General features: G+C 40.7%; 3 protein-coding genes across 3 annotated transcripts; all 3 read left to right on the top strand.

Moving 5' to 3' along the window:
- Window positions 1-6,028: 6,028 nt before the first annotated feature.
- LOC125315413 (disease resistance protein RPV1-like) lies at window positions 6,029-11,940 on the top strand. Its single transcript, XM_048280236.1, has 3 exons — window positions 6,029-6,521; window positions 10,078-11,188; window positions 11,313-11,940. The coding sequence occupies exons 1-3, from the start codon at window positions 6,037-6,039 to the stop codon at window positions 11,814-11,816; spliced, it is 2,100 nt and encodes a 699-aa protein (XP_048136193.1). The 5' UTR covers window positions 6,029-6,036; the 3' UTR covers window positions 11,817-11,940.
- Window positions 11,939-14,564, top strand: LOC125315553 (disease resistance protein RPV1-like; the record flags this gene model as incomplete). The annotated part of the gene is made up of 2 exons (XM_048280762.1): window positions 11,939-13,567; window positions 13,767-14,564. Coding segments are annotated over 2 exons (2,142 nt in total), but the record flags the coding sequence as incomplete, so codon positions are not given.
- A 259-nt stretch (window positions 14,565-14,823) lies between these two features.
- On the top strand, window positions 14,824-16,723 carry LOC115731832 (protein SHORT HYPOCOTYL IN WHITE LIGHT 1-like). The gene is made up of 3 exons (XM_048280241.1): window positions 14,824-15,304; window positions 16,126-16,191; window positions 16,568-16,723. Exons 1-3 carry the CDS (start codon window positions 14,954-14,956, stop codon window positions 16,715-16,717), a joined length of 567 nt encoding a protein of 188 aa, XP_048136198.1. The 5' UTR covers window positions 14,824-14,953; the 3' UTR covers window positions 16,718-16,723.
- Window positions 16,724-23,532: the final 6,809 nt, after the last annotated feature.

The raw sequence follows: 23,532 nt of genomic DNA, 5'->3' as shown, positions 1-23,532 counted from the left end.
AGAAATTTTTAATCGTATTTTAATATTTTAATATTTTATAATTTTTTTATTTTTTTTCCCTATTTTCTTCTTCCTCCAACTAGTCGCCGAAGTTCGATGACCGGTCAGAGGCGAGGGTCGGCGACTCACAAGCCACTAGCAAGGGCGATCGGTTGGAGGAAGAAGAAGATAGGGAAGACAAAAAAAGAAAATGTAAGTAAATAAATAACTAAATCGAAAGAAAATATTAAAATATTATTTAAAAATTGCCACATCAGCATTGGCAACGTGTCAGCGATTTTCGGCTAAAAGTGGTTGGATGGACTAGATTGACACAAATGCAAAAGGATTGAATTGAAAAAAAAAAAAAAGCTTAAGTCCGAATTGACACAATTACAATATGTTTAAAATTTTTTTGGTCTCCCCTAAATTGCTTGCTCAATAGGTTACACTTCCGAGTGAACTTCATTTTAACTAGATATATTAAGGGTTAATACCACGAAAAATTCCAAATTGATACATTAGTGACAAATTTATCCACAATTAGTTTCCGTTAAATTTTGCCATCAAATCGATTAGTTGGATGACGTAAGATAGTTGAGAAGTGTATTATTCATTTATTACAGGTATACCAATTTAAGATTTTTCGTCGTATTAACCCAATTTAATGAAAAGTAATGGAGGGTAATTTTATCACAATTGCACGGGACTTGGAATTTTTAGGGGTCAAAAAATTAGTTAAGGTTTTTTGTGATCAAAAAATTATTTTAAGATAAATTAATCACATATATATTAATTTAAAATTTTTCATGATATTAAATTAAAAATCAATAAACAAATTATGCTAAGCTCCCTCTTAACGATATTTTCACGAGAGAGGGTGGGTCGGATTTAGTGGTGTTGAAGCAAACAGCTTCGATGGTTGATTTGAGTACAGGGGTCCATCAATCCCGATGGACATCTCAAGGACAGCTTTCCCTAGATCATAGCGGTTGTGAGATGAGGTCAAGACAATTCGAGGCACTTGAACCAATAATGGAGGTTCCCACATGACAGATGGGACTTAATTAAGGTACAAGTAATGAAGTGCTAATGAAGCGGGGTCTCCGAGATCAATGAATCTATGTGTTATGGAAATTGATAGATCTAATTGGCTTATACCTTTATGGTTTAAGATCTTCTCTGGCGCAATGGCATCCACATAATGTGGAAGTGAGCTTGAATTTGGGCTCCATTTTGGTGATCTTCTCATTAATAAGACATCAAAATCCATCGAGGATGACCATTTCACCATGTTATATGGCACGTACAAAGATAGGAAAGATCTTGAGAAAATTGTTCAAAAAGCCCTAAACTTAGTGCACTTTTATCAATTCAGTCATAAACTTTTTAATTGTGCCAATTGAGTTCTAAACCTATTGTCGTTTTGCAAATTGAGTCTATCTGGCTAATTTTGGCCTAAAGTTGCTGACGTGGACGTCAACCGTCCTATATGACATGATTAGCGCCGACGTGAACAATTCATAAAAATATTTTAATATTTTCTTGTTTTTTGATTTTATACTTTTTACAACCGTGGGCGGCAAGGGCGTCGGGCCCTCGCTTGTGGCCGGCGATTGTCTTCCTATGACCTCGCTAGCCGCGGTTATAAAAAAAATAAAATAAAAAGAAAAAGAAAAAGAAAAAGAAAAAGATTTTTTTAAAAATTATTAAAATATTATAAAAAATTATTCACGATAGTGCTAGCCATGCCACGTAGGGCAGCCGGCATCCACTTCAGCTATTTCAGGCTAAAATCGATAGGATAGACTCTATTGGCAAAACGTGAAAAAGCTTAGGACTGGAAAAATTGTCAAAAAAGGGTCAGCCGTATTACATGGCACCTCCGGCATTGACGTTAACAAATTTAAATAATTTTTATAAATCAATTTGAAATTTTTTTTTTTGCTTTTTTTCTTTCAGCCGTCAGAGACCGGCAACCCCTGTCGACCCCCGGACGAGGGGTTGCGGCCCTTGACCTTGAGACCGCTGCCCTCACGGGCCACAATGAGAGCCGTCGGCGGCTAGATCCGGTCGCAATGGTGGGTGAGAGTCACAGGCGAGGGCCGCGACCCACCCATGACTCTGGCCCAAGATTTGGTGGGGGTCGTCGGTAACCCCCGCCGGCCTCTAAAGCCAAAAAGCAAAAACAAAAAAAAAAAGAATACGTTATAAAGAATTAATTAGTCGATCGTAGGAAAAAATCATTTTTAATGAAAATATTAAAAATTATCCACGACAGCCCTGACGGTGCCACGTCGGGCGATCGGCGTCCACGTCGGTGATTTCCGGCTAATAGAATCGAATTGGCAAAATGTAAAAACGTTTAGGACTGAATAAAGAATCTTAAAAGATTTATGACTAAATTGGTAAAAGTGCGAAATATTTAGGACTTTTTTTTACAATTTTCCTATTTAGGACTCAATTGGCACAGTTAAATGTTTAGTACTAAATTGACAAATGTGAAATAGGTTTAGAACTTTTTGGACAATTTTCCTGAAAGATCATTTCGTATGCGCGCATAGCATTCGCTAGTGAAATCATCTTTCTATCGGATTCGTACACGGCAACTTCGATAAGTGTCCAGGAATCCCGACTTGTTTGATCGTGCGTCACACAACATGGGACGATTCCATGCGATTAAAAAGCTCTAGATTTGGGTACTTGCACTTAAATTATTCAAAAAGAAATGCTTGATCACGCATGTCTGCGAATAAAACATGGTTTCAATGCCATTACTGTGGTCGATCCTAAAGCACGGTTCGTCGTTCGGTACAAGTTTCTTACTGATGTTTCTCAGCATGATGCATGTCTTGTCCAGCATCCTTTGATCAGTTTCTGTGTTTCGGTCAATGCATTAGATGTTTCAGAAACCTCTAGGATTTGGAGTTCTCCTGTATCTTGGGTTGAATGTTACTAAGTGGGATTAACTTCACATTAAAGCCGATGGTCAGTTGAGTCTTCACCGTTGGTTAAAATTTTCCAAAATCCTTGTAGAATTGTATGTAAAAAAATTTTTTTTGTGCAGCTTCGTTTGTATTGATCGATTTGGTGATGGCAATCACTCTTCTTAGCCTGAACAAGTCGGGTTCGTGATTTCCATTCAGACCTTGGTATTCTAAGACTGTTCACATTTTCTTTTGTCTTGTTTGATTCCATGACAAAAGGTTGTGAATCAGTGAATGGTCTCTTGTTGATTCTTGGACAAAAAATGTAAATGACAGGAGAATTAAATGTTTATTTTTTCAGACTTACTTACTTTTTCAGGATTTGAATTTTTGTCGTTGTTGAAGTTGGGTATCTGGTTGTCATGGTAGAACAGCAATGCTTGTCAAGTAATTGTCAACACACGGATTTGTTGTCTACAAAGAGGTGATCACCCGCCCAAATGTGATTAATGGCTCTCGACACTGTGATTTCTTGCCTCTGTCTCTTCTTACTCAGCCTTTACTAGCTGAGTCATCGACTGGGGACTTAGATATTTTTTTTTCCTATGAATAGATTCACATTCCAAGCGGTCTCATTTCTTACTGGCGGTGGTGGCGATCCGCGATAAACTTGAGTTGTCGATAGTTCACTAGGATTAAGAAAAAGGAATTGACATTCGATCGAAATTGCTAGGTGATCCAATTCCACGCTCTTTGAGGAATCCTGCTCCGCACGAGGCCCATGATGGAGTTGTTAAAGAAACTGTTAAAAACTGTTGAGCCGCGACATTGGACAAAGATCCCCTCGGAAACACGCATGTTGCCCTTCTCCCAGGAATTTCGTGGTCCGAATGTTTGCGTGGCTTTTACGGTTCCTCTTACAACTCCTGGTGGAGGACAAAGTGGCTCGAGGAATTGACCCTCGGAATTCCTCTCGTATCCATACTGACGCATCGAATCCCGAAAAGGAAAATGCGGATGTCTACTGTTGAAAAAAATGTCCTCAAATTGAGCTAGTAATAAAAACCCAATTTGAGTAGGTTTCTTAGTTTGAGAGGTGTTGGGTAAGTCTTGGGCATCTTTCATACCAAAAGCTAGTTCAAAGGATAAACTTTTCCCTTACACTTATAAATCGACCGCTAGCCCCCTTCTTCGGGCTCTAGGTCGGAGGAACAACAACTTGAATATTTCCCAGGTGACTGTTGGCTATGATGCCGGTATTGGTTTGTCTTGGGCTTCTCTCATATCAAAAACTAGCTCAGAAGATAAGGTTTTTTCTCGTACTTATAAATCAACCACTAGTCCCTTCCACAATCGATGTGAGATAAGCCCAATAATTTTCTAATTAGAGTGCCTTTCAAATACAAATATTACCATCCGGAGTAAAACAAGAGGAGTGCTAAGGTTTTTTCTTTGTGAGTTTTCTCTGAATGATTGTGAGGTAGCACTTATGGATTTTGCTTTGAGTGTAACCTAGGGCTGGGAAATACAGGAGCGATTGCAAACAATGTATTCTCTATATTCATAGTATATATCTTGCGGCTGGTCTTCTTGTGGTGTAGGTACAGGCACTCTAATTTAGATTTTTTAAGGTGAAGTGCGCTTCTGCGAGAACTATATAGATGTACCATTAGCAACATGCTACACATACACCACCCCACAATGAATGAACTTCACCTTAAGATATTAAGTGTTAGTACCTACACCAGTTGATTTTGTAGGTGTTGGTGAGATGTGATCCGGTTCCCGATTCCACATTTTTAGGAATCTACACCATTGCGGGGCTGTGTATGCGTACCGTGTTGCTAATGGTACTTTTATAGTTTATGTGTTATGTTACGTGTTTTGAACTTCTAATTGTTTATTTTATTTTACGCATACATCTTTATGGATTGCTGCTATTGACAAATGAGAAACTTTCATTTTTTTTCCCTTTCATTTGCTTTCATTTTGCTAAACTAAAGATGACAAAAATAATTAAAAAAATTGGCTGCTTCCCGATTCTAGAGTGTGCGAGGTAGGTTTTAGATTTCAAAAAAAAAAAAAAAAAGAGAAGAGAAACCTGTATCGACCGGTAGGTTTCAAGTAGAACTTAGACAAACCTCAAACCAATCACCCCTTGTTAGAGATACCTTTTAGATGTTATTGATACATCATATATTTTTTTGCAAATCATTCAAATGTTTTTCATATTATGTGTATATTGTACGTATCAGATTTATGTCTAAATTCGTCATCACGTATATTAAACTGGAAATTCTTTGATATGAATCGAGAACCCATAAATAAGCAAATTCAATTGTTCGGTCGCCCTTCTCATATTCTAACTTCATCTAAATTTGATGCTTAAGAAAATTGAAGTGTTCTTCCTGCTAGTGGACCTCAAATGGAATCTTATGGAAGAATTGAGTGGCGACCATACGGACGGAGCGAGGAATGATGATAGGCGGAGAAATCACGTGAGCCACACAAAAGCGAACCAATGAATGGTCTCTATTCTTTTTCCCAAAGGCGAGGCGAGGCAAGGCAATAGTACTAGTAGTACTATGTCTCATAAAAAACATGAACACGTTTATATTTATGTAGATATATACATACACGCGTGCGTAAGTACATATGTACGAACTAAATTTAACCTAGAGAATAAAAAATAATGGGATACATTCGACGTGAATTTCACAAATTGAAGGACTTCGATTCACTTTAGAATGTGAATTTAGTGTTAACAAAATACAATCTCGATTTAACAAATCGCATTTCATGATCATTTCTCTTCCAATAATTGAGGTCTTGCGCGGACGAGAAGAACGTAGGGTTCTACTTCATTCCAGCCCTCCCACAGCACCGTAACCTCGTACCACAAGAGCTTTCCCTTGACTTTGCGTTTACATGTTCGACTCTGTCTTGATTCACCAAAGATGACGTGATGGAATAACAGGTTCTATTCGGTGAACAGGCTCCTTCTGTACCTTTCTATGACCTTGGAAGCAACTGGTTTCTGATTAGATAAAGCTTTTCGACTCTCCTTCTCTCTCTCCCCCCTCCTCCTCTCTTCCTTCAAGCGAATCAAAGAAGCCTCCCCCAGAACGAAATGGAGAACAGCGTTGCTGAATCGACTCAGCCAGATCTAAGGCTGAAGTGGGACGTGTTCCTGAGCTTCCGAGGCGCGGACACGCGCAACGCCTTCATCGGTCCTCTCTACGACGAGCTTCAGAGCAAAGGCGTCCGGGCCTTCCTTGACAACGATGGCATGAACCGGGGCGACCAGATCTCGCCGAGCCTGCTGGCGGCGATCGAGGACTCCGCCGTGGCGATCGTGGTGATATCGCCGGACTACGCCGGGTCGCACTGGTGCTTGGAAGAGCTGGCGAAGATATGCGAGTGCACGAAGCTGATACTCCCGGTGTTCTACGGGGTCAGGGCCTCGGACGTGCGGCATCAGAGGGGGCCGTTCGAGGGCGCGTTCGAGCGTCACGTGAAGAGGTTCGGAGACGCGAGGGTTTCGGCTTGGAGAGCTGCCATGAGAAAAGCCGGTGGAGTCTCCGGTTGGAACTTCAGGGGCCAAGACGATCAGAGGTAAAAGATCTCGAGCCTTTCTTTTCCTTCCTCAACGTAAGTGAGTTGAGAACACCTAATAGCGTCCATGACTTTAACGAGGAAATAAGATTAATCTCTAAAGTTTGTTTGTGCGTAATTAAAATTGAGATTATCCCAATTAAATAATTGACACATCAATACAAATGTCCTCTTTTCTCTATCGTTTTGGTAAAGTTCAATCAAATGGTTGAGGGGATTGAATCTACATCTGTCATTATGGGCTATTAAAGCGGCAACGATTGATTTAAATATGATAAGCTTACATGCTTAATTTCTCTTTAAATCTTAAAGAGAAACAAGGGACAATTCAAGCTCCTATTTGAGAAAATGAGGGCGCTCGGGCCCTTATTTGTAATTTTCCCATGGTACGGTGATAACACAAGATACCTTGCCGGTGCATTTGGTCTCAAAGCTATAGGGTTAGGGGGTCATATGTAGTGATCTCTTTGAAGGTATACTGCATTCTATAAATGATTGGTTGTTGTCAATTAAACCTTTCATGCGAAACTAACTTTTTCCTTTTAACTTTTCTAACAGAAACCCCGGTACAAATTCGATAGATCATAGCAATGTCTTTGGACATAGAGAGGGTAAAGTTCATATAAGCACAACTAGCTCAGCCTTATTCATGAACTCCACAAGTTGGATTCTTACTTAGGAAAAAGTATGCAAATGCTGCAGTTGAGAACTTAAACTCAACTTCTAAGTGGGGGAAGTTTGGTTCTGGCCGTGATATGTGCTATAACAAATGGTTTATTTGTTTTTAAGAGAGTAATTATTGATATGTCTTTATTTTTCTAATACAATTCACGCGTGTAATCGAGAGAGTGTACCAAAGGGGAGAGAGAGGCTTGCTGGCAAGTCAGCAAGAACCAAGCGTGAGGGAGGAGGGGGTGTCGGCGGTGGCGTGCGGTGGAAGGGTGGTCCTGCTTGTCCAAGCCTTTATAGTAAACACTGATGAGGGGCTTGAGGTCTCCGAGAAATTAGGTTTGGTATTTGGAGGGATATATGGCAAAAATCCAACGGCAATAGATCCACTGAGACAAAGCTGGAAGGTCTGGCCATGGCGGTTGTTGAGGTCTCGCAACCCCAAGCCGAGCATCGTTGGAGTTGTGCGATCTCAAGCGAATAGCCACGAGGTCGCATGACCCCGGTTGAGGCGACACCGAGGTCGGGTGACCTCGGGCAGCCTCGACCCGAGCTTGCAAGCATCGTGTGAACCTAGACAAGGGCCACCGAGGTCTCGCAATCCTAGGCCATTGCTGTCGAGGTCGAACAACCCTAGGCGAGATGATGTCGAGGTTGTGCTACCTCAAACAGGTCACATTTGAAGGGGATGACAAGCCACGAGTCTCGAACTCGGCTTCTCTCAACTAAGGCTCGAAATTGAGCACGAGCATTGTGCGACTCTCGACTAGAGTCATGCGAGCCTTGGCAACACTAGATTTTCCAGATCTCGTTGCAACCCTCCAGATCTAGCTTGACCGACCCATGACAATCGATTGTCGACCCTTGGCAACCATCCCTTGGTTTGTGCAGTGCCCTTGTTATAAGAGAGACGATCAAGAGAGGAGAGAGATCCATGGTGCCAATTTCAAGGGTAAAAGAAGAATAAAAATGGTGAGAGCAAGATTAGAAGAAAAATTTTCACTAATGATCGGTGGAATGCCCAATGCTGATGAGTGGTGGCCTTGAGCCAAAGGCCATTAGAGAACTTTGGAAATGCAATGCCTTTCATAAACGGCTCCCAACATTCTTTATCGAACACTTTAGCATTTGCCCAAAAAGTCTTTAAAGACCCAAAGGACTTTGGGAATTTGTCCCCAAATGCACCCTAAATGGGCATTGAAAGAAGGGACAGTATCCTCACTTCCCTCTTCACTTAGGGAAGGGTTAATACCACTAAATACTTTAAATTTTGTTTATTGTGATCCTAATACCTCAAATTTTTTGTGTCACTAAATACCCTAAATTATGTCAAATGTGACCACTATCTCAAGCTTTTCTTGCATCCCGAAAAATCCTAAATTATGCCAATTGTTATGCCAAGAAACCAAACTTTTGTCACATTACTACAAGTCTGGGGCATTGGTTTGTGTATTAGCATTACAATGAGTAAAGTTTAGGATTTCTGGTGGTAGACGAGTACAAGTTTTGAGTTTTGGTAACACAAAAAAGTTTGAGATATTGAGGTCATTGTAGGTATATTTTAGGGTTTTTGGTAGTATAAACCCTAAAATTAAAGAGCAAAGCTCCAACATACGGTATTACCTAAGGAGTAGAGATTCTCTTCGATTATGAAGACAAATAAAAGTAGTAACTCAACATGGTATAAATGCATAGAACTCGCACAAAAGGTTGGAAATTTCGTATAATACTCAGCAAGTCTAATGCTTTGGTAAGCGAAATTGCTAAAAGTTTGTAAAAGATAAGAGAAGTTATTTTCTTTAGAGAAAAAAGTAGGTAATCAAACGTTGATAACTAATTTAAATTAGTGACGATAAAGTAAGACTAATTGGTAATTTAATCGGATCCAAGTAGGTAATCATTCTAATTAAGATATGTTATTTATAAATAGATTTGGAAAATGTAAAGTCTGTAATTTTTACAAAACAACCAAATGATTAGTGGTAAGAAACGTGAAAGAAAGTTGGTAAATCAAAACTAATTGGTAACCTAATGGGAAGCACTCACACATATAAATGTTGATAAACTCATACACATGTTGATATATTTAAGATAGTAAGAAAAACAAATAAAAGTCGGTGATTGCTAACGACTCTATTAATTGACCAGTAATTTTTTTTATGGCCAAAAAGTTTTTTCAATGAAAAATTGTCCAAAAAATCTTAAACCTAATGTGCTTTTGTTAATTCAGTTTTAAACCTTTTGATTTTGTCAATTGAGTCATAAACCTTTTCATGCTTTGTCAATTGAGTTCGTTCGGTTAATTTTGTTCGGAAATTGCTGACATGGACACTGACCGTCTTACGTGGCACGAACGGCGCCGACGTGGACAATTTTAAATGAAATTTCAATATTCACCCTTCTTTTTTCTTTTTCCTTTCTTATTATGGCCATCAAGGGTCGCCGGCCATGCCTCGTAAAACGGCTAGTATCTACTTTAGTGATTCCGGTAAAAAATTAGCCGAATGGACTTAATTGGCAAGACGTAAAAACGTTTATGACTCAATTGGTAAAAATTAAAAGGTGTTTGTGACTAAATTAACAAAAGTGCAATAGATTTAGGACTTTCCGGACAATTTGCCCCTTTTTTGAGACCAACCAACTCCATTAGAAATGTAGCAGAGAAAAAATATCAGTTCTGTTTTTGTGTTACGGGACGGTAGTAAGGTTGTTATATTTACGTATTTTCCCGTGAGATAGATGTACAACTTTAGCTTTATGTTCATTCGCCTCTCGATCTGACAACTATGTATATGCGCATTGCTTACTTGATTTAAATTTCCTTCCCGCCATTCATCCTCTCCATCCTCACTCGCAATGTATTCACGGCTTCAATCTCTAATTGCAGAGAAATGTCGCTGTTGATTCAAGGTCTCGTCCACAGAATTATGGATGAACTGAACAACGTTCCACTCCATGTGGCTCCACTCCTCGTCGGACTGGACTCTCGCATCGAGCAACTCCTCGCTTCGTTGAGCGTCAAATCCGGCGGAGTCAGGTTTCTTGGGTTGCACGGGTTCGGCGGTGTCGGCAAGACCACCCTCGCGAAAGCGCTCTACAACAAGCTCGTCGTGCACTTCGAGAAACGCAGCTTCGTCGCGGACATCAGAGAAGCCTTCTTGCGAAGCGGTGGCTTGATCTCTCTTCAGGACAAGATCCTACGCGATCTCTCGCCCGACATGCCTCCTTCGAATGACTTGGGTTCTAGCAAGAACTCGATCAAGCATGCCCTTAATGAAACCCGAGTCCTCCTCGTCTTGGATGATGTCGACGATGCCGGTCAGCTCGATGCGTTGATCAGCGGAAAAGAATGGTTCCATGAGGGGAGTCGAGTCATCATCACGACCAGAAATAGAGAAGCTTTGGCCGCAAGGAACTATGCGATCGAGCCTTACGAGGTGCGAGAGTTGTCCTTCGAAGACGCGTTGCGTCTGTTCAGCTATCATGCGTTGAAGAGAGAGAAGCCGACAGAAGAATTCATGGAACTGTCCAAGCAAATCGTGTCTCTGGCCGGGAAATTGCCGTTGGCTTTGGAGGTGTTTGGCTCTTTTCTGGTAGACAAGAGGAGGAAAACCGAGTGGGAAGGCGCGGTGCAGAAGCTGAAACAGATTCGCCCTTACAATCTCCAGGACACGTTGAAGATCAGCTACGAAGGACTCGACGAGGAGACCAAGTGCATGTTCCTTGACGCAGCTTGCTTATTCGCTAGGTCGCATATGACGAGAGAGGAAGCCATAGAGATATGGGAAGGTTGCGGCTTCAAGGCTGAGATTGGTCTCAGGGTTCTCGTCTCGAGATCGCTTATCAAGATCTGGAAGGATGATGATACGCTGTGGATGCACGACCAGCTTAGGGACATGGGGAGAGAGATCGTGTTGCTCGAGAGCGCTCGTGATCCCGGCACACGCAGTCGACTGTGGGATCGCAAGGAAATCATGGCCGTCTTCAAGGATGGATCGGTATGGAAATTTCGTATTGTCGCACCTTTTGCTTTCGCCTGTCGTTAACAACATCGCACACACGTCCCATGTCATTGTTCTTCATTTGGTAGTTCATTCAAGACCCATGCTCTTGCCATCACAGGGAACAAGGAATATAGAGGGGATCGTCCTGGACTACCAACATAAGCCGTTTGCGACGGACCCCAGCAGCGAGAGACTGTCGCGAGACAATTTCATGAGAACGCCCAATCTCGCTTCCGCCATTCAATGTTTACAAGAGAAGTTTAGGATATTTTTCGATTTCGGAGCAGAGAGAGAGAACGAGGAGGTGCTTCGTGCTGAGTACTTTAAGCTGATAATTAACCTGAGACTCCTCCAAATCAATCATGCCAAATTGGAAGGGAAATTCAAGTTCCTGCCTCAGTCACTGAAATGGCTGCAATGGAAAGAATGTCCCTTGACTATTCTTCCTCCTGATTTTTGTCCGCGAGGATTGGCAGTCCTCGATCTCGCAAACAGCAAGATTGAACGCTTGTGGAAAGCCGACAGAAATAAGGTGCGTCGCGGTCTTGGTCGCTCTAACGATACAATCACTTATGTCAGTATACTGTTTCATATTCAACTATTATCATGCTTATTTTTCTGAGGATATGTTCATTTCCAAACACTTGGTGCCATTCATATGCATCTTTATCATTTGCTACTGCCTATATGGTTCTGCTACCATTCATGTGCTTCAGATACTCTACTTACGATGGGATATAATTTCATATCCACCAGGCTGGGGAGAACTTATTGGTTGTAAATCTTCGTGGCTGCCATCATCTTGCTAGTATTCCAGATTTATCAGCAAGTCGAAGCTTGAAAAAACTTGTTCTCGAGCGGTGCACGAGTTTGACCCACGTTCCTGAGTCGATCGGTAGTCTGAATGCTTTGGTGCACCTAAACCTTGAAGGGTGTTCAAAGCTCGTTGGACTCCCGAAGGACGTATCCGGGCTCAGGAATCTGGAAGAACTCATTCTCTCCGATTGTGCAAATTTGGAAGAACTACCAGAGGATATCGATAGCATGAAATCTTTGAAGTTACTTCTCCTTGATGGAACTCCTATAAAAAGGTTGCCCGAAAAGATATTCCACCTCACGGAACTTGAAAAGCTTCATCTAAGTCGGTGCACTTCTTTGAAAAAGCTACCTGATCACATCGGATTGATGGCTTCTCTCAGAGAACTCACTCTTGATGATACTGGAATAGAGGAGCTACCTGATTCGGTGCGGTCATTGCAGAAACTTGAGTTGTTGAGCCTTATGAGGTGCGTCTCGCTGACTGAACTTCCTGGATTTGTTGGCGACTTAGAATCGTTGAAAGAATTGCTCATTGATGGCAGTAAAATCAGAGAACTGCCTGCTTCCATCGGTTCTTTGCTGTACCTAAAGACCCTTTCGATTGGAGATTGTCGGTTTTCAAGCTATTGTCCTGACTCAATTAACAGATTGCATTCGCTCACAGAGCTTAGTCTAGGTGGACCGTCAATCACGAGTCTACCAGCTCAACTCGGAGCTCTGAAGATGCTTCAAAGGTTGGAAATCCGGAACTGTGAATCACTTGAAAGCTTACCAGAATCGATTGGAAACTTGTGGAATCTCACTACCATGATCCTTTACAATGTGAACATCACAGAGCTTCCACAGTCGATAGGAAAACTGGAAAACGTCGTCGTCATGAGGCTTAACAAATGTAAACGTCTCTGCAAGCTTCCGCCATCCATGGGCCATTTGAGATCATTGTACCACCTGATTATGGAGGAGACTGCAGTAACAGAATTACCAGGAACCTTCGGGATGCTGTCAAAGTTAGTGACGTTGAGAATGGGCAAGAAACCGCGTTACACGGTTATTCCTGAGGGCAACACGGAGACAGAGAACCCAGTTTTGATTACAGAGGAAATTCCTGGGTCGATGCTCCCATCCTCATTAGCAAATCTCTCTCAGCTAGAAGAACTGAATGCCCGTGCTTGGTACATGTGTGGAAAAGTTCCTGATGATTTTGAGAAGTTGGTATCGCTAAAAACTCTAAATCTAGGATACAATAACTTCACGAGTCTTCCCTTGAGCCTGAAGGGACTTTCCGTCCTTAAGAATCTCCTGCTACCACACTGCAAGGAGCTCAAGTCTCTTCCGCCTCTTCCATCAAGCTTGGAATTTGTTAATATCGCAGGCTGCGTGGTGATAGAGACGGTCCCTGATCTGTCTGAATTGGAGAACTTGCAGGAGCTGAACATGGCGAATTGTGAGAAAGTGGTGGATGTTCCTGGACTTCAGTGCTTGAAATCCTTGAGAAGGCTATACCTGACAGGATGCCGCGCTTGTTCCTCGGTAGTTAAGACGAGAATTTCTAAGGTTATCTCTCTCTCTCTCTCTCTCAAAAGATCATCTACACTGTTCAAGTCCGAAAACTCTGGAAAAGGAAAATTTTATTCATCAAAACCTCAATTGCACGTAAAAAAGAGATGAATCATGCCATGTGGGTATAGCAGTCATGCAGTCACTACTACTGGACATGTTTATATAGCAGTCACGGCGGTTTGATGTTTTGCAGGTTTCTTTGAGGAATTTACGTGTTCTCAGTATGCCAGGGAGTGAAATTCCAGATTGGCTAAACGAAGAGGAAGTGACCTACACGGCGCGCAAAAACTGCATGCTCAAGGCTGTTCTCATAGGCGTTGTCGTTTCCATCACCAGTGACTTCCCAGAATCTTTGAGAGACCATATTCCCACACTTGTGGATATCGAAGCAAAGATACTCAAGATGAACAGGCCTATCTTCAGCACCACATTGCCATTGATGGGAGTACCGAAATTAGATGAAGATCAGGTTCATTTGTGCCGGTTCTTGGACTTTCACCCGTTGGTTTCCAAGTTGAAAGAAGGGTACAAAGTTCAGGTGGCAAAGCGGAACCCACCATTCATTCCCGGAATGCAGCTGAAGAAATGCGGGGTACGTCTGATCTTCGAGAGAGACGATGAAATTGATGGAGATGAGCAGCAACTAGATGATGGCTACCAGTCTTTATCCGAAAAGCTTGCCCGGTTTTTCAACCATTTGCAGTAGCCAGTTCACTATTGTTTGAAGCAAGGCTCTGGAAAATGGAAGCAGAAAATGGTGCCAAAGATTGAAGAGAAGGGAACGAGCTTGCTCCTATCAATTGAAATTTCATTCCTGGAAATGTAATCTGAAAATACCAGAAGAGCATCCTTATCTCCTGTTCTTTTATTCTGAAGACTTTTCTTTTTACCCAGAGAGCTCCGTCTATATAACCTAGACATTCATGTACATGCGTATCCACTTCTCTTCTATTGCAAAGTTTGAGCAGGTCTTTCTCAGGTAGCTACGTTACAGATTGATGTGGACAAACTCTTTCTTTCCCAATCATACTATTGAAGTGTCACCTTAATACAACCTAAAAAAAAAGAACAGGGAGAAAGGAAAAATCAAAACTTGGGCATAGTTTCTCCACCCAACAAGTGATAAAAACAGAGAAAAAAGAGCTAAATATTGACCGATGTTTCATAATTAAACCTGATTTGGTGAAAGAGCTAAACTTCCCTGGTCGAGCATTTGTCTCTCACGTCCCTTTTGATCTTTGTGCTTGAAAGGAAAAATTGTCCCGCTGTGTTACGCTGTAGAATCCACCTATTCAAACGGCGTCTTCTGGGTCTCTGCTCAAAACGGACGGGGCCAACCCCATCACCACGGCAACACGACCCGCAATTTCGTCAGCACGCATGAACAACCCAACAAGCATCAGTCCCCTGCACTCCCCGCTCGCACCCCCTTCAGCTCTCCCCTTCCCTTTCCACGCTCTCCCTCAGCGCCCGGCCCGACAACCCGGGATCTACGTTCGCCGTCCCAAGTCCTCTCTCCGCGACTCGACCGGCGAGTCGACTGAGGACCTGGACGACGGCTTCTTCGAAGGTGACGGCTCGATGATGGAGGACGAGAGCGACGACGAAGAGGACGCAGAGAGCAGCGTCGATTTGCTCATCAGGTTCTTGCAGAGCATGTTCAAGAAGGCGGCCCGGCGAGCCAAGAAGGCTTCTCGCTCCGTTTTGCCTGACTCGATACCGCCGCAGCTGGTGAACTCTCTTTCTTAATCTGCGTTGTCTTTCAGTGATCGTACAGGGTTGGGAGGAAGCGATGCTGAGAATTGTTCATGCCCTGTTTGATCTAATTCCTCTTAAAAAGAACATTTCGCGGCCTGTGTGGTCTATGATCGTAGTTTACTTTTAGCTTAAACCCAGTATTGTTGGATGCCTTTGTACGCATTAACTTTACTAATCACGAGTTTCACCAAAGTCGAGGAGTAAGTGCGTATTATGAGCTCGTCGCGACATTGCCTCGCCCTTAAAAAATAGCTATGTGCTCTGGATTCTAACGTGCAAGATGTGAACCCCTAAATGTTAGTTTATACTATACTGGAACTGTAAAAATCGAATTTTTCATCCTAATCAGCTTGATTTAATCAAGAGATTTAGTCACCTGAGAGATGAACTCATTGGCCTTACTGTGCCGTGAATCATAATGGAAAGAGACACTTTTATGATTTGGTTGAATCAGGAAATTCATGTACTACAGTAGCTTTAATGATGAAATAAGCAAATCCGCAGTTTAGCCGGAAAGAATCAGATAAGAGACTTAATTTTTCCTTTGTTCTACTGTTTGGAAGAGAGCCTGTCCTTGGACCAAGTTACCAATGATCTGCTTCAAATTGTTTCCCGCCATATATATTTTCTTCAGTTTCGTTTACTTGATGGAGCTGCTGGCTGTCATCCTTTTAGAAACTGAAATGGTGTACTCACGTCACTATTACTCTTTGAACAGCATGTACCTTGTGCTTACCCGTTGTTGATTGACACTGACTGTAGTTCTCTAATGCATCGCTGGATGGGAACTGCAGGTTTCCTTTGCGGTTGATGGGATTCTTCTACTAGCTTCACTTTCCATTTTGAAGGCACTTCTCGAGGTACTTCAATGACATTTTATCAGCAAATGTGGAAACTTAGTGGCTTAAAGAGGTTTACCTCGTGTCTGTGGTGATCGTATCTCGCTTATTTAGACTGATGACTGTATATTATGCATGTTATACCCACCACATTTCTTCCTTTTGTGCCCTTATAAGAGCATTAATCACCAATGACATTTCCAGAGCGATAGGCTCTTGGTTCGCTGGAAAGTTAGATAATAAGGAAAATATGGAGGGCATTTTCAGAGTGAGGGTTGATCATGGAGTGGCTGCAACTTCATCTCGTTGTGCCACTGCGTAGCAAATGAAATTGGCTATAACTAGATCAACTTTCCACAAGGAACAGCCTTCTTTGACCCTCAACTGGCAATGTTAGTACTGGTGCTGGTTTCAGGTGCCCTGCACTCTTGATGGCTCTGTATTTGTGGTGATCCTCCTCCTGCGGGTGATCTGGGCAGCTGTCTCGTATTTCCAATCTAACGGGGGTGGCTTGAACCAAGGTGGGAATACCTACGGCGTGGCATGACCTATATGACAGACGGCTTCATTTTGGGTTGATGCATCTCTCCTTGACAACTTCAGAAATCTCCTTCCTTCAGCCTTGCTTATGTCTATAAGTTGAACCACCGTCTGTACTCTGAGAATTTAGGTTCTCAGGCAATTGTCCGTCGGCTGTGAATACAGGCTGTGAATACAAGTATTGCTGATGATCATAGTATTCGATAGTGGTTATTAGTGATTGTACTAATTTCTGTCATCCATTATATTGGAAAGACATCCAGTTCTCTTTTTATTCGGATATTTAACTAAAATATTACAAAAAAAAATTCTCATGATCAACACAGGTTTCTGGTGAAAATTGTCATCTTGATGGCTTTGGCAAAAAGAGACTATGGGTGACGGCAGGTGTTGAGGTAGAGCACTTCGACTGCATGTGTGGCGATGATGTTTATTCGGAAGCCATCACGTAACAAAGGTGGAGATTCACGTGTGAGATTGTTTGAGGTACACATATGAATTGAATTGTGCGTTGAAGAAGTATGGTGTCGGAAATTTGGTATTGTGTAAAGCAATCAATATGTTTTACTATATTCAAAATTTGTTGGCTTAAACTTCTGAATGAAGATGAGATTAGATATATTATGGGCCCGAACTTAGGCTCTTTCTTAGAGATCTCCTTCGAAAAGGTATAAGACTTCTACTACGGGTCCTAACATAAGCATTGCACTATTTGGTTTCCCTATCGATCCAAAGTACCGTTCTTCAGCAAATATGTAAGAATTTACGCGACATTGGTTTCACTGCATAGATTAATTTGGGTCATTACAAACCCAATATGACCCCCGACACATCCAAATAGCTTCATTAGGGCGTTATTTAGCTGCGATGGATTTTAATTAATGGGATTGATGTGCTTACTGAGGACACATCAACAAAAACACAAAAAGGGAAGTGTCAATGAAATTATGAGGTTAATTCTTTTTTTTTTTGGCGGATTTTCGAAAAGACTCAAGATATCTAATTGCAAGCAATATTGCAAGAAAAATTGTATAATGAGACTAGCTTATTAAAGTACAGCGATGGTTAATACCAATGTTCACTTACATATTATCTTGATTGGCAAGGATCTACAGAATTAAGTATTCCAAGAGGTCGAACCAATAATCAAAGCAACAAGACCTCGACCCCATTTCATTAAGCAAAACATACATGTAATTTTCGGGCGACATCGATTTCTCCTTTATATGACCCAATGTATAAATCAACTCATATGTATCGACAAGATTACGGCACGAAATACGAGTAACATAAGTTTGAATGCGCTCGGCTTCTTCTTGAGTCGTGTTTTCATTTCGTGGCAGAAATCAACACTCACAATTTTAATTAACCTCCTAATGCTCCACTTTATGCCTTAATCACTTGGACCGCCCTCAGTTGGACTGCAAACACTCATACTCCCTCACAAAAAAAAAAAAAAATGAGAACATATATGCGATCTTTGGGAATATGATCACATATGTATATAGATGTACATGAATATGAATTGGAAGCTGGTTCCACCTTCTTTATATGGCTGAGGGCTTTTTTGGTTAGGGAATATTTGTCAATCCTTACTCCCTATGGTTAAAGCATATGGCACAATTTATTGTCTTATCCATTCTCTACATTCATGTTGGGAGTTCTTATCTATATTCTGGCAAGAATCCAATGCTTGATCACTGGGAATGGCTTCTCCTAGAAGGTTGATAAAATCAGGTATAGTAAAGCTTTTCTTTATTTATTTTTTCCTCCTTTGGATCAGCAGCCGTCGAATTGGCCACTTGTCATGTTCCGAGGATTATATAAATGTTGAGAACCTGAGATTTGACATGCATCAAAGGGCTACTTTGGGAGTCCAAGGGACACCAACTTGCCTCGGATTCTCTATTATGAATTCCTTTTTGTTACTATGTAGAGATCTTGAACGTTTTATTTGTAGAATTGTGATTTGTTCTTAATATACTCTAACACTTATTCTCACGTGTAGGTTGGAGGTTGACCAAAAAATAAAGCATTGTAATTGGTGAGAGACAAAATGGGGGTCTGAAAACGATTGTGAATTTGACAACTCCGGAAAAATTATTAAAAAAGTCCTAAATCTATTATTAACAGTTGTAACCTTTTTTATTTTTGGTCGATTGAGCCTTAAATCTTTTATATTTATGCTAATTCAGTTCATCGATAAATTTTGGCCATAAATCGCTAACGTGGCACAAATGCAAAATGTTTATAGTTCAATTGGCCAAAAAAAAATATATAGGATTGAATTGACACAATTGTAGTAGGTTTATGACTTTTTTCGTAATTTTTCCTAATGTGTATCAACATTTGACTAATATCTAGCGGAAAGAAATCTGAAAAAATTACAAAAAAATCCTAAACCTATTGCACTTGTACCAATTTAGTCTTAAGTATTTCAATTTGGAAAATTTAATCTTAAATTTTTCAATTGAATTAATGTAGTTCTAAAACTTTTAATGATTTTCCAATTTAGTCTAGTACCTTTTGACGATTTGCCAATCTATCATTTCTATCAATTTTGCTAGAAAGCGCTAATCAGTCGGTCTAGGGTGCGCATGGTAACACTTCAGATTGATTTCTCAACTTCTGACCGGAAGTTGATTTCTCAACTTCTCCTTCAAAGCAGAAGATGATTTTTCTACTTTTACTTCAGGTTAACTTATGATCAGAAAAATTCGTTTGATTATGGTTGAAAATTTCTACTTCTAGAACAGTATTAACAAAATCTTTGACTGCCGGTCGGCGGCGGCCGGCCGGCCGGCATCCGGCGGCCGGCGGCGGGCGATCGGGCGGGCGGGCGGCGGGTGGCGATGGGCGGTCGGTGGAGGTCAATGTGATCGAAGAAGTGATTCTAAGGTGGAGAAGTAAAAAAAAATTACTTCTCAAAGTTGGCAAAAAATCTTGCCATAAGTTAAAAATTCTACCAGAAGTTGAAAATCCTACCAGAAGTCAATTTTTTTACCAAACGGATTTCTACTTCGGCAAGGTTTTTACCAAACGGATTTCCTTGCCGGATTGACTTCCGGCAGAGAAATCTAGAAGTAGAAGTGATTTCATGCGCACCCCTAGTCATTGCCATCCAACCTACATGATATAGTCATCGTTGACGTAGATAAGTTTTTTAAATTTATTATTATTATTATTCTCATTATTTTCTTTTTTATTTTCATTTTTTTCAACTCTTAGCCGGTGAGGTAACCAACCACAAACTCGTTTGGGCGAGGGAGTAGCGACCCTCACCGACCACGGGTAAGGGCCTTCGCACCCTTGCAGGCTACAAGCGAGGGCATTGGCCCTCGCCGTGATCCCAGCAAGGGCCACCTTGCCCTTGTCGGCCATAGTCGAGGACTTCCATGCCCTCGTCCGGATCCAGGTGAGGGCCGCAACACCCTCATCGGCTAAGAGTTGAAAGAAATAGAGGAAAAGAAAAAAAGGAAGAAGAAAAATGTTAAAAGTAACAGAAAAATTTTAGAAACATTAAAAAATTTAAAGAAATTTCAAAAATTATCCATGGCAATGACTAGACTGCCATGTCATTGTTTTCATACCAAAATTTTCTTGAATGACTAAATTGAAAAATCGTCAAAAGATTCAAGACAAAATTGACAAAATTGAAAGGCTTAAGATTGAATTAGTACAAATATTATAAGTTTAGAAATTTTATGGGTAATTTCTCCAAGAAATCTTTTACATTAACCCAATACTAAGGCTCTACTTGTTTCACAAAAAATGAATAATTTATAAAATATTATCTTAAAATGATCGTTTGTATCTCTTAAAAAATGAATAAACGAAAAATATTTTCTCTGTCCATGAAAATATTTGGACATAAGTTATTGACAATAACGAAAATATTTGCTATTAATTAATTATTTCAAGCGATACAAACGATCATTTTTAGAAAAATATTTTTCAAATCATTATTATTTTCGGAACAAGCGGAGCCTAACATGCATGCTTCCCGCTTGATGAATCGGTGGCTCTTCAGGAACCGGATTGTTAAATATGTTGCGGTTCTTGTCCTGCGTAATGTGTGCTCCTATTGTTGATTAATCCATTAAATAAATTACTAGAATTCATTGACTGCGAGAATGTGGCGAAGATTGAATCTCCTATATGCTACTTGAAGCGATAAAGAAAAACCAATATATTGAGGTTGCCGAGAAAATTATCGAAAAAATATAAATTTATTACAGTTGTGCCAATTCAGTCATAATTTTTTTTATAACAATTCAGTTCTAAACCTTTTGCATTTGTACCAACTTAGTCTATCCGGCACATTTTGATCAAAAATCGCTAATGCGGTGGTGAAGTGGAAATTTTTAATCGTATTTTAATATTTTATATATTTTTTATTTTTCTTTTTTTTTTCCCTATATTCTTCTTCCTCCAACTAGTCGCCGAAGTTCAATGACCGGTTAGAGGCAAGGGCCGGCGACTCACAAGCCACTAACAAGGGCGATTGGCTAGAGGAAGAAGAAGATATGGAAGAAAAAAAGGAAAAAGTAAATAAATAAATAACCAAATCAAAAGAAAATATTAAAATATTATTTAAAATTGCCATGTTAGCATTGGCAACGCTTCAGCCATTTTCGATTAAAAGTGGCCGGATGAACTAAATTGACACAAATGCAAAAGGATTGAATTAAAAAAAAAAAGCTTAAGACTGAATTGATCAATTGCAATATGTTTAAATTTTTTTGGTCTCCCCAAAATTGCTTGCTCAATAGCATGTACTTTCGAGTGAATTTCATCTCAACTAGATATATTAAGGGTTAATACCACAAAAAATCCCAAATTGACATACTAGTGACAAATTTATCCACAGTTTCTGTTAAATTTTACCATCAAATCGATCGGTTGGATGACGTAAGATAGTTGAGAAGTGTATTCTTCATTTATTACAGGTGTACCAGTTTAGGATTTTTTGTTGTATTAACCCAATTTAATGAAAAGTAATGGAGGGTATTTTATCACAATTGTACGGGCTTGGAATTTTTAGGGGTCAAAAAATTAGTTAAGATTTTTTGTGATCAAAAAATTATTTTAAGATAAATTTATCACATATATATTAATTTAAAATTTGTGATATTAACTCATATATTAATAAATAAATTATGCTAAGCTCCTTCTTAATGATATTTTCACGAGTGAGGGTGGGTCGGATTTAGTGGTGTTGAAGCAGACGGCGTCAATGGTTGATTTGAGTACAAGGGTCCATCAATCCCTATAGATATATCAAGGGCGGCTTTCCCTAGATCGTAGAGGTTGTGAGATGAGGTCAAGACAATTCGAGGCACTTGAAGCAATCTATGAAGCACCGACATGCCAAACCCCTCGGCGTGTCGGTGCCGGACACGGACACGCCCGACACGCCTCCGACACGCGGTCAACGCGTGTCGGAAGTCCGACACGTAGTCAACGCCAGCGACACGCCGGGGACACGCGAGTCCGTGAGGAAAGAGGGCGGGGAAAAGCAGATCCGAAGGGCAGAGAACGGTGGGGGAAGGGGGAGGAGCGTTTCGGGCCATGAGAGAGATGAGGGAGGGAGCCGGTGACGCGAGCGCCCAAGCGAAGAACGGCCTTCGTGTGCGCCTGGAGCGAGAGAGCGAACGAGCCGGAGGACAGAACCAGTAGCACAAATCATGGTGGTCGATGCCGTAGTTGGCTTCGCGAGACAGAGAGGACTGATAGAGAGGGGGGGAGATTTTTTCAGGAAGTAAAGAGGCGGAGGGGGTGCAGCAGAGAGGAGAGAGAGGTTTTCGGTGAAAGTTTGAAAACAGAAAAGAAGGGGAGACAGAGAAGAGAGAGAGAGAGAGGAGGAGAAAGGTGTCAGAGATTTTTTAAAAAGTAAAGAGAGAAGGGGAGGAGACGTGAGAGAGGAGGGGAAGTGTGCGGATAACAGGATTTTTTATTTATTTATTTATTTTCTAGGCTGGTTAGGATCAAATTACTGGAGTATTCATGGTGTGAGCTTTCTTTGATTATAAGAACTCTTTTGATAAATTTTCTATTTTATAAAAAATTATAAAAATAATAATATATCATACATATATAAAAATATATTTAATATATAACGTGTCCCCAACGTGTCGAAAATCTCTATATTTTAGAAATGACATGTCGGAGTGTCGTGTCGTGTTGTGTCCCGTGTCCCGTATCGGTGTCGGTGCTACTTAGGAAGCAATAATGGAGGTCCCCACATGACAGATGGGACTTACTTAAGGTACAAGTAATGAAGTGCTAATGAAGCGGTGTCTCCGAGATCAATGAATCTATGTGTTAAGGAAATTGATAGATCTAATTGGCTTATACCTTTATGGTTTAAGATCTTCTATAACGCTATGGCATCCACATAATGTGGAAGTGAGCTTGAATTTGGGCTCCATTTTGGTGCTCCATTTTGGTGATCTTCTCATTAATAAGACATCAAAATCAATCGAGGATGACCATTTCACCGTGTTATATGTCATGTACAAAGATACGAAAGATCTTGAGAAAATTATTCAAAAAGCTCTAAACTTATTATACTTTTGTCAATTCAGTTATAAACTTTTTAATTGTGTTAATTGAGCTCTAAAACTATTGTTGTTTTACAAATTGAGTCAATCCGGCCAATTTTGGTCCGAAGTCGCCGACATGGACGTCGACCGTCTTATATGGCATGACCAACGCTAACGTGAACAATTTATAAAAATATTTTAATAGTTTTCTTGTTTTTTGATTTTATATTTTTTACAACCGTAGTTGGTGAGGGCGTCGGGCCCTTGCTTGTGGCCG

The sequence above is a fragment of the Rhodamnia argentea genome, chromosome 6, assembly GCF_020921035.1.
Source record: "Rhodamnia argentea isolate NSW1041297 chromosome 6, ASM2092103v1, whole genome shotgun sequence".
In the NCBI taxonomy this organism is placed as follows: Eukaryota; Viridiplantae; Streptophyta; class Magnoliopsida; order Myrtales; family Myrtaceae; genus Rhodamnia; species Rhodamnia argentea.
This window is presented reverse-complemented; position numbering and strand designations above follow the sequence as displayed.

Excerpts from the sequence above, each read along its gene's own strand:
- LOC115731832 (XM_048280241.1), top strand. The coding sequence starts at position 14,954 with ATGAACAACCCAACAAGCATCAGTCCCCTGCACTCCCCGCTCGCACCC. Across the intron at positions 15,305-16,125 it reads ACTCGATACCGCCGCAGCTG|GTTTCCTTTGCGGTTGATGG; the intron begins GTGAACTCTCTT and ends TGGGAACTGCAG. Across the intron at positions 16,192-16,567 it reads TTTTGAAGGCACTTCTCGAG|TACTGGTGCTGGTTTCAGGT; the intron begins GTACTTCAATGA and ends TGGCAATGTTAG.
- LOC125315413 (XM_048280236.1), top strand. The coding sequence starts at position 6,037 with ATGGAGAACAGCGTTGCTGAATCGACTCAGCCAGATCTAAGGCTGAAG. Across the intron at positions 6,522-10,077 it reads AGGGGCCAAGACGATCAGAG|AGAAATGTCGCTGTTGATTC; the intron begins GTAAAAGATCTC and ends CTCTAATTGCAG. Across the intron at positions 11,189-11,312 it reads CCGTCTTCAAGGATGGATCG|GGAACAAGGAATATAGAGGG; the intron begins GTATGGAAATTT and ends TTGCCATCACAG.